Source organism: Papaver somniferum, chromosome 3 (genome assembly GCF_003573695.1).
Source record: "Papaver somniferum cultivar HN1 chromosome 3, ASM357369v1, whole genome shotgun sequence".
NCBI classification, from domain to species: Eukaryota; Viridiplantae; Streptophyta; class Magnoliopsida; order Ranunculales; family Papaveraceae; genus Papaver; species Papaver somniferum.
This window is the reverse complement of record NC_039360.1, coordinates 46,859,249-46,870,455: the sequence shown is the minus strand read 5'-3', so window position 1 is coordinate 46,870,455 and position 11,207 is coordinate 46,859,249. Positions and strand designations below refer to the sequence as shown.

At 38.1% G+C, this 11,207-nt stretch overlaps 1 protein-coding gene across 1 annotated transcript; it reads left to right on the top strand.

The window, feature by feature from the left end:
• Positions 1-612: 612 nt before the first annotated feature.
• Positions 613-5,035, top strand: LOC113356073 (glutamate decarboxylase 4-like). Its single transcript, XM_026599081.1, has 5 exons — positions 613-1,072; positions 2,225-2,425; positions 3,159-3,627; positions 3,855-3,907; positions 4,262-5,035. The coding sequence occupies exons 1-5, from the start codon at positions 782-784 to the stop codon at positions 4,739-4,741; spliced, it is 1,494 nt and encodes a 497-aa protein (XP_026454866.1). The 5' UTR covers positions 613-781; the 3' UTR covers positions 4,742-5,035.
• Positions 5,036-11,207: the final 6,172 nt, after the last annotated feature.

Sequence of the window (11,207 nt, the reverse complement as noted above, 5' to 3'; positions counted from 1 at the left end):
GTAATCATCTTTTTGTGACTTGTATTCACTATCTATGCACTATGCTTTCACTCTACTTGACCATGTGATCCATGCTTTTGTGTTTTATTCTTTTCTAAAGGAAATCTATGCGAAAGAATGAATGAATGTAGCATGTGAGGATAACTAGATTTAGATGTCCTAAACAACAAGCTTCTATCTACATTCTAGATTAGTATCAGACCGGTGAACTCAACAGTCTCACCTCACGTTCAACTTAGACTGTTAGCTTGATTTTGCAAACATGGCCATCCCCATAATATAAGTTTTCTTTCAGCTCTTTTTTTCTTCGACATAACGCGTTTTGCTGGCCCGAACATTTTCATGGCCGTTAAAACCCGTTACAACGTGTCTCACGATTTCAAAACATGGTTATCCGGAAACCAAGATGTCCACGCCCCACGGTAAAGTTTAAACTACGTAGCTAAAATGAGTCGAAGTTAAAGCCACATGTAAAAATAGATATTTTATGACATGTCGGTAGTAGCCTTTTCTTGTTTTTTTAAATGACATTAGATGGCACCATCTTATTGGTCGACTCTCCATCTTCTTTCCATAGCATTTAATATCATATCTTAACGGCCCATCCCATTCCCATTCCCACCTCTTAATCTCTAAACAGAGAAGTTCAGTCAGGCTGGTCCTATAAAAACAAAGAAGAAAAGCCACTACTTATCAACAACAATCAGCATTTTTCACTGTTTTTAGTCGCTCTAAATTCTTCTGGTTTCTTTTTGTCACTCCATCGGAATTTGGACTAAAAATGGTGATTTCATCGGCAATAGGTGATTCGCAGTCATCCATTCAGTCTACATTTGCATCCAGATATGTTACGCATTGTCTCCCAAAATTTAGGATGCCAGATAACTCCACACCTAAAGACGCAGCTTATCAGATCATACATGATGAGTTGATGTTAGATGGTAACCCAAGGCTGAATCTTGCTTCATTTGTTACCACTTGGATGGAACCTGAATGTGATAAGCTCATTATGGACTCTGTTAACAAGAATTATGTTGACATGGATGAGTATCCTATTACTACTGAACTTCAGGTAACCTTTTTTTTTTTTTTTTTTTAATTTACTTCAAGTCTTCAAGTTTGGTTAGAAAAGATTTCTTTTTTGTTTCTAAGTTACTGTTGAAATCTGAATTCTGATGATCAGAACCGGTGATCTTTGTTCTTCTTCCCAGTACTGTTTTTTTGTCTCCTTTGTTCCAATATTTTGAAGAAATTTTGAGTATTTAGCTTTTTCCATTCTTAGAAAAATGAAATTCTTGGTTTAATTTGGAAAGTTCACAATTTTTTTTTTGGAAAAACCAATTTTGCCATTTAACGTTTCCCGGTAGACGAGTTTAGGGTGATCATTTGGTGGATTAACACACCTTCAAACCCTCCCCCTAACACAAGAAGGTTCAATAATAAACACTCTTTAACTAGATTAACTGGTACAGCTACTAATGCTACAACCGTGGAGACCCAACTTGCATCTGACAGGTCATTTGGCCACGTGGGTTCTTTGTCTTATACTTTTACTCATGCTAGCCTCATATGAGGTAAAAAATTTAAGTGACACATTTTGAGGCTATGATGTGCCTGCTGGAGTGGTGTGTAGAATTTAGGATTCCATCTTAAGAAATGCTAATCTACTTTTTTTTCATTTAAGCACCACCAGCTATCTAGTTCATAAGGTGGCAGGCAGCATATAAACAAGCGCAATTAGGACAAAGTTTTTAATGCGCTTGATGGGCATTTTTAGATGCACTCTACTCCCTAAAAAAGTACTAAAGTGATTCACCCAGATGTGACTTGATAGTAGCACATTTAACACTTTGACTTGAATGTGTTTCTGAGATACCACTGCCTCGAGGAGTAGATGGGTGGTGGTACTTAGTGATGAAATGCATAAGCATTATTCACTCCCTTCAGCTAATATTATGTCAGAGTACAGGCATATTTCAGTGTTTTCTTGATTGAATTTCCTGAGATTAGCCTACATCAGGGCAGGTCGTCTTAGAGTTCATTGCCATTTTAGTTAAGCCTGCTTCCAAGGTCATTTATTTTGGGTAGCAATACATATATCAATGTAGCGTAGTTAGTATTATATTACATGGAGTTTGCTTGGAACAGAAATGGAGTTAACGTGTATTTTTGAAGCATATTTTATACAGTCTGTAGAGTTAACGTGTATTTTTGAATTTGGCAGAACCGGTGTGTTAATATAATCGCCCACCTCTTCAATGCACCATGTGGGGATGAAGAAACAGCAATTGGAGTCGGGACAGTAGGTTCCTCTGAGGCTATAATGCTAGCTGGACTAGCATTCAAGAGGAAGTGGCAGAACAAAAGAAAGGCTGAAGGCAAACCTTTCGACAAGCCTAACATTGTCACGGGTGCAAATGTTCAGGTATAAATAAAATAGAATACTGTAATTAGTCATTTGCATCCATATTGGTATAAACCTAACATGACACAGTAGCTCTATAAGTCCTCATTTAAACCTGGAAAGAGTTGTGCTGATTCGCATTTCTTAGCTATATCCTTCATCAGTTATTATCTTGTTAACTCTTTAGGTAATCTTAGATTAGAATGCCAGTTCAAGTAATTAAGAATGTCATTTATCCGCGCCAAAGCTTCTTCATGCACCTGGAGGGGAATTCTGATTTCAGAATTTCAGGTTTTCTATGAAATAAGCTAAACATAAGCACTTGGTTTTTGTCATGGTTAAGAATTCCTTGTACACCAACTCGTCCTTGCCATTTTTTACTCACATTATACCTTTGGATGGAAGAAATGTCAGTTCTTAACTACTTCATGTTCCAGTGGAGACATCATTTAAAGTTAAGCCATGTCATTACCCTCTAAAATACTGGGATGGATTCAAATGGCAAAATCATCATAACTTGCTTATCAGGTTACGATATTCTTGTATTCAGATCCATTCTTGCTAAAACCTTTGATGTAGTCCTTCTCTATGTCTAAACACGTTCTTGCCAACATCATGACTTGGAAGTTGATGTTCTGTACTGCTCTGGTCAAGAGGATTATCTGGTTTTGGCTTGATCATTTGATCATTCTTCTTAACAATGGCAATTTTAACTAGGGCTAACCACAGTTGGGGTCTTATTTTTGTTTTTCAGGTGTGCTGGGAGAAATTTGCTAGGTATTTTGAGGTCGAACTGAAGGAGGTAAAGCTCACGGAGGGATATTATGTGATGGACCCTGTAAAAGCGGTGGATATGGTGGATGAAAATACAATATGTGTAGCTGCTATCTTAGGTTCTACCTTAACTGGGGAATTTGAGGATGTTAAGACCTTAAATGATCTCCTCACTGCAAAAAATAAAGAGACGGGGTATGACACACCAATCCATGTTGACGCTGCCAGTGGTGGGTTTATTGCTCCCTTCCTATACCCAGAGCTCGAGTGGGATTTTAGGCTTCCATTGGTTAAGAGTATAAATGTTAGTGGACACAAGTATGGTCTTGTTTATGCTGGTGTTGGCTGGGTTGTATGGAGGAATAAAGAAGACTTGCCTGATGAGTTGATCTTCCATATTAACTATCTTGGAGCAGACCAACCTACATTTACTCTGAACTTTTCTAAAGGTAATTCGTTTTCTTATTTAAAAGTTAGTTTCTCCAGGATTTTATTACAAACAAGGGAAGAAGTGCATATTAGCTCACTGAAACCGTGCATTTCCTCTTGCCTGTTTTTAGACTATCAATATCTGTAATCCCTTGAGCATATTGCTATTATCATTATTTCTGGTATTTGGTATAGTTAGCCAGTTGGAGGAACAATCATTAATCTCTTTTTTCTGGTAAACTTGCAGGCTCCAGTCAAATAATTGCTCAGTACTACCAGTTCATTCGTCTTGGTTTCGAGGTAATATTTGTATGGGATTGTGCATTTCTTACTGTTTGTGCTTACTTGTCTTATGGGAGCTATTCTTGAATGTGGGAATCACTCTCAACATAACCATCTCTAACAGATATAGCGACACCGTTCTCATTTCATCATTATATCTCAGAGGTTTCACATACTATGGACTCCAAAATGTTTTTGTATTAGATTGCCTGTTTATGTATGGATATGTATGGGTTGAGATTCTTATTGGGAAATTGAACCTTACGGTTTTCTACCTGACATCTGAAGCATAAAGATGCCAAATGCCTGCAAAAATATATGTTGGTGTTTTTTTAAATTTTTTTTGAATCACATATCGTTTTAATGATGCAGGGGTACAAGCATATCATGGAAAACTGCATGGCGAATGCACAAATGTTGAGCAAAGGGTTAGAAAAGATGGGTTTTTTCGAGATCCTGTCAAAGGACGTTGGAGTACCACTTGTGGCCTTTTCTCTCAAAGATAGCAGTAAACACACAGTGTTTGAGATAGCCGAGAGCTTAAGAAAGTATGGATGGATTGTTCCAGCATATACTATGCCAGCAGATGCCCAACATGTTGCAGTTCTCCGAGTTGTTATCAGGGAGGATTTCAGTCGCAGTTTGGCTGAGCGTCTTCTAGGCGATTTTGAGAAAGTTATGAAGGAGATTGTAGAACTTCCTAGTAGGATTGCTAAAAAAATGGCTGATGTTGCAGCTGTAATTGATGAAGTAGAGGGAGGAGAAGGTGCAGTGGATGAGACTCCAGAGGGAGCCGCTAAGTATTTGAAAAAGCTGGTGGATGCTGAAAAGAAGATCAGTGGAATCTGTTGATAGAAAGATTTTTGTACCTGTACCATAATAAGGGAGTGAGGTCTCTACTCAGTTGATCAAGCTCTGACTTTGTATGTGTGTGCGCGTGTGTGTGTGATATATCTCTTAGAATAACTGAATTGGTTTCATTCCTGGTCTGTGTACGCAGTATATAGAAAATTGAGTTTGTGCTTTTTCATTTTGAAAAATTTCAGCCAGACATGCTTCTCGAATTTCATTTGTGCCCTCAAAGTGAAGGATTTTCACTCTCTTGTATGCAAGGGTGTGGGGTGTAGAAAGTCACTTTTATGGGAAGAAATTGACAATGTGAGTACTACTAAGGACTGTGTACCTCTCTAATAACTTGCTCTTTCTTGGTTGTAGAGATGATGCACCCTAGAAAAATGTAGATCACACGTTTTTCTCCAAAATGGCAAAATTGGATTTTGGGTGCATTTTTGCATTCGTTATCGAGTCCAGCCAGGTTAATGGACAATTATATATAAGCCCATCAGAATAATTCGGATAAAAACTTCTTCTGAGCGTCCATTAAGTTGGCCACAATGAGGACTTTCACCGGGAATTTATCTCTCCTCAACTATTAGCTAAGTTAGTTATGGCTCTTGAAAGGATTTTAGAAGTATACACTCAACCTGGTTACAGTCCGGCTGTGGCCAGTCTACATCCACACGAAAAGAGAAGAGTGCGAAAGCGACCCCGAAATACGATATATCAGGTCTAGTAATAGTATCGAACACAATCATAATTTTCTGTCTCTTATTCCTACGATAACTTGCCCTAACACTACCGCCGATTCTATCCCAATTAGTCACTAAGTTAGTCACCAAGTTAATTGATAATAGACTCAGCCTCTTCTTAATAGGATAATTTCTCCATATCAAACTGCTTTTATTAGATGTAGATTTATGAAAGATAACATAGTTATGGCCCATGAGTTAGTTGATACAATGAAAAAGCATAAATCAAAAAGGTTTGATAGCTGTTAATTACATTAAATATGTCAAAGGCTTTTGATAGGATTGAATGGAAATTTTTACTTGATTGCTTAGCTAAACTTTGGATTTCATCCTGACTGGTGTTAGCTTATAACTCAACGAGTCACCACCGTATTCGCTTTTGTACTCTTAAATGGAACTCCATGAGATCAATTTAGACTTTTTAGAGGTCTGAGATAGGATCAACATCTCCTTATCTTTTTTATCATATGCATGGATCTTCTCTAAAGCTCTAATATCTGCCGAGAGTCAGTACTTTTGCAGGATAAAGGTATCTACTACTAGTCATGCTATTTCACATTTATCTTTTGTAGATGATTGCTTAATTTTTACTCAGGCCAGTCCATCTCAAGTAAGAAATTTGAACATTATTATTAAGAATTTCAGTAAAATATCTGGACAGACAATTAATTTTGAGAAATCATATGACATGCTTTTAGTCCTAAAACTAACATCCAATCTATCGTGTTCATTACTGGCATTCTCAATATTAAAAGAATGGGTCTGCATGATAAGTACCCTATGGGTACCTGTACTCTTTTGAATCGTTTTATGGTATATTTGAAAGCTTTGATGAATCAACCTGCTAAAACAGTTCTTACCCAAATAGTTTTAGGCACCCTTGCCACCCGTCAGATGTTAGTTTTTCCTATGCCCAAAAAATTGATAAACAGAATGGAATAAGGATAACAACACTGGAGGACTCTATCTCATTCCTTTGGATAATGTTGCTGGTCCCAAATGGAGGACTTAATATTAGGCAGTCTGTTATTTTCAATAGAGCCTTACTTACTAAGTTGGTGTGGAGGTTACTTAGAGAACCTGATGCTCCGTGGGTTCAAATTCTTAATCATAAATATTTTAGTAATTTTGATCCATTGTCTGATGAGGTTAATCCAAATGGTTCCTGGTTATTGAGAGGTATTTGCCAAGGATGGAAAATCATTGAGGAACACTACTGTTGGGAGGTTTCCAATGATGAAAGTATTCACATTCATAAATATATATGCGTTCCATCGATCGGTACTACATACCATACAATCAAGTTTTATAAGCTCAGGAATGAAAATTGTTAGCCGTCTTATAAATCATGATAACAAAATTTGGAACTTGAACATCCTAAATGCTTTTTTTTAATAATATTATTCATGAAATATGCAAAATTAGAATCTCTATGATTGGTAAAGTTAAAATTAGTTGGATAGACTCAAAGAATGGTTTGTTTTCCGTTAAATCTGCTTATAACTTATTGTTGCATGAGAATTTGCAAGCTCATACTTCTTCCAAGAATGGTTTCCCATGGAAAAAATTGTAGAAGGTGTACTTACCACCTAAAGTTTTGCATTTCTTATGGAAATGTCTACATAATGGGCTACCCGCAAGAGATAGACTAACTAGATTTCTGAATAATATTGACCTTGTCTGTCCTTTATGTGGTTTACATGATAAAAATATGAAGCACTTGTTTATTCAATGTGATAACCAAGAGAATGTGGTTTTCGATGGATAATAATCTAGTTGTATCTTTAAGTGTTGTTGATTTTTTTGGATTAACTTAAAAGTATGTCCACATCATATGTTTCCATGAGAATGTCACAGAGGTAAGGATTAGGTTTGTGTCATTTGTACTTTGGTACATCTGGAAGCTTAAATGTTCAATTATTTTCCAGAACATGCAGTTTATACAAATGGAGTTCATATCTTCTTTAGATCAGTATATAACAGATTGTGAAGCTTATATTTCAGTTAACCAGCATAATCCGGCTGATAATCACAATGGTTCTGTTGTGTCAAGATGGGCTCCTCCTTTAAAAATGATGTTAAAGTAAATTTCGATGTATTGTTTATAAGTAAGAATTTGCCTACTGAAATAGTACTAATACTTAGGAATGGTGCAGGAAATTTGAAGGAACAAAAGGGGAAAGCTTTAGAGAAGTAAATGAAGAACAAGGTGAATTGAAGCTCTTTCTGCATCATAATTTAAAAGACAAACATCAAAATTAGAGTAACTCAACTGAAGCGACATAGCAGATTAGGTTATTTCAACCAAATCAGTTATCTGTAAGATGTAAACATGTTTAGATGGCATTATTTAGATTGTTTTACACAAAACCAAACCGAATAACAAAACTGTGCAATTCAGTAATGTTAGGACCATAGAATGATCCAACCATCTCTCAAGGGAAAGTGACCAAGGTAATCTGAGTTAGGGTGAATTGCTGAAAATATGTCTGAATCGGCCTAAATCGACATCAAAGTCTGTGATTTGAAAGTACTCTGAGTTGTTGTTGATGTTGAAACTGTTGCTGATGTTGTTGAAGACGTTCGAATTGTTGTAGTTTCTTCCGGTGTCATTGCTTGAGTTGATTTTGTTGCTGCTAGGGCTGCACAAGACCCGCCCACGATACCCAAACCCACCCGTACCCGCTAAATCCGTGGGTTTTTAATCCATACCCGCCCGTTGTGGGTGCGGGGTTGGTTATGAAAAAAAAACCGCTGTCTGTGGGTGCGAGGTTGGTTTAAGCTAATACCTGCCCATACCCGCCCAAATAACCCGCAGATTATATACCATTAGATAAAACTAATCCTAATCGTCCATTATGAAACCCTAATACTAGTAGATAGGATAACTGATAACCCTCATTCACTTTCTACACTCTTCTCTCTGTTCGGCCTCTCCTCTTCTTCCTCCTCAGTTCTTCTTCTTCACCTACGAACGACAATTACCAGAAATCTTCACCAGAAATCGACAACAACAACTTCGAATCTTCACCAGAAATCGACAACAATCGAAAAATCAATAGATTCAACACTTAATCTTCATCTGTGAACTTCCTAGATATGAATATTTTGGGGGTTTTGGTTTTTTTTTCTCACTTAATCAAGGAGAATAGAAGTTACTCTAAATACTTGAATATAAAGCGGGTTTAAACCCGTTTAAACCCATACCCGCCAACCCGTAGCGAGCGGGTAACGAAACCCTCCCGCTGTTTGTGGGTGCGGGGTTGGTTATGAAAAAAAAAACCGCAGTCTGTGGGTGCGAGGTTGGTTTTAGCTTATACCCGCCCATACCCGCCCATGTGCAGCCCTAGTTGCTGATGTTGCTACAAGGTGGGTGCAGGAGAAGTTCTTTTTAGAAGAACCAGACCAAAAAATAGGGGTGTGAATTGGGTCAGGCCAGGCAGCTTGACCCGTTTTTCAATCCAGTCCAGGCTAGAAGATTCATATTTGGTTACCTAAAGATCCCGTCAGGCCGGGCAGGCCAGGTAAAGGCATCTATTTTGAGGCTCAAAGACCGCCCAAAGACCATTTTATTAATAGGACAGGCCAGGCATGTCAAACTGGCTACGAGCTTTTTGTACTTTTAAACTTTTGTACTAGATGACTTAATTCCTGTTTGGAATTTGGAGACTGAACGAACTATAGTTTAAAAAACGCGTATGCAATTAATCTTCTAAATGTGGAATACAAATGAAAATAAGAATTTTAAACCAAAATATAACGAAAACATGTAATAATTTACTTCATCGAAAAACTAGAACTCTTATGATAATTTAAACGGGTACCAGGACGGGTTGTTTGGGCAGGTATCAGGCCAGGTTACTAAATTTTAAGGAAAACCCGACCCCCCCAATTTAAACTAACCAGGCCGGGCGGCCTGTAACGGGCTGTAGGGATCCTCCGGGTACAGGCAGATTCGGGCGGATACAAACAGGTTGAGTACTTTCGGGTATTATTTACATCCCTACACGAAACCCACTCATCACATGATAGAGTCAACAATCAACCAAGAGCATGATATGATCACACTAGAAATTCCCAAACTGAAAACCTAAAAACTTCTTGAACTGAGAATAAAAGCAAAAACCAGATAACAAAAACTAATTCTACACCACTGCTAAAGATTTAAGAGTGAAAGAAGCAGATGTGCTCCAAAGGAGCAAATCTGAGCAGTTGAGGCTCACTCAGGTAGCGTTAGGGTTCAGTGTGTTGGGAAGAGAGAAAAAATTTCTGAAAGATTGATGAGTGCCAAATAATGTATATATTTATCCCTTTTTGTTGGCATTTAACTCATCTTTTGTGCATTAATTCTACATTTTATCCCACATTCTGTATTTTCATTGTTTTCAAGAATAAATATTTTTCTTACTTAATTTTGCATTTTTAGGTAATAAATAAAGTCTGGATGACTTGCGGAGCAAAAAGAGCAGAAAAGTAGTGAAAAGCCGGGAGAAATCACGCAAGGAAGCCGCGAAGAATGGTGCGCACAACCTCATTTTCTACACACAAAAACGCCTCCGTTCTCAGCCATCAGATCAGTTCTCAGAAGCATCCGATGGTCGCTCCTTCATAGAGCATCAAAATCTGAAGTCTCTGCCAAGCACCACAGCGCTGAAATTCCAAGCCTTCAGATTAGATGGTAGTTGAATCCAACGGTTGCTCCCTTGCTGTTCATCAAAGTTTGATATCTCCGCCTTACACTACACACCTAACCTAATCTAGCACCGTTCGTTTCGTTGTATCACTTCATCCGACGGTCGCTCCTCGCTTGCCTCCGCATCACCGTCCGATCTACCTACCAGCTCCACATCTCACGGCTTAGTCTTGCTGAACATCAAAAATCGATGAACCCGCCACACACTGGAACACCAAACCCTATACCAGCTACCCAAACGCACCCTTCTCCCAAACCATCGACTTCTTCCTCTCCACCTTACCATGTGCAGAGAGCTCTGCAACCACCATGTACGCCACCACCTTCTTCAACTCCACTGCCACCACCACACCTCCACCATCATCACCCCTATCTTTCTCCATCATTACCCCCTTGTTCTAGCCTCCTATTATATAGTTTTCTCCCCTAATTTCTCTCTAAAAACCTAGGGAAGAAATCAATAAAATAGGACGAGTTGGAAATTCAATTAGAAAGCATGGAGAGGAGCAGAACAGCAAGGGGAAGAATGGGTCGAAAGAAGACTCGTCAAATCACATGTTAGGTGAGTTTAATTTCAAACCCTAATTTCTCTGCCAAATTAGGTATTTGGGAAATTGCCCCCAATTTTCAATTGAAAAAGCATGGAGAAGAACAGAGATGATATGGGTATGGCCGAATTAGGTGAATTAGGTGAGAAATCCCAATTATTTTAATGTTTTCAATTTGGGGATTATTTGGGTGAAGAACCCTAATTTTGTATTTTGGGGAAATGGGGTCTGTGGGTATAAATAGCCTTGTGGGTGTTGTTGAAAACTTTATGCCTGGATTAGCCAGTGTGTCCAGAACCAAGTTCTGTTAATGATCATTTTTGTGCTGTTCATGTTGTGTTCATGTTTAGTGTAATATCCTGTTGTGTTCTGTGTGTGATGTTTGTTCCTGTGATGTTTTGTATCCATCTGTCATGTTATGTTTGTGTTAATTAGCATGTTTGTATTGTTTCTACACATGATCATGTATTTTCCCTGTTTAAACCTCA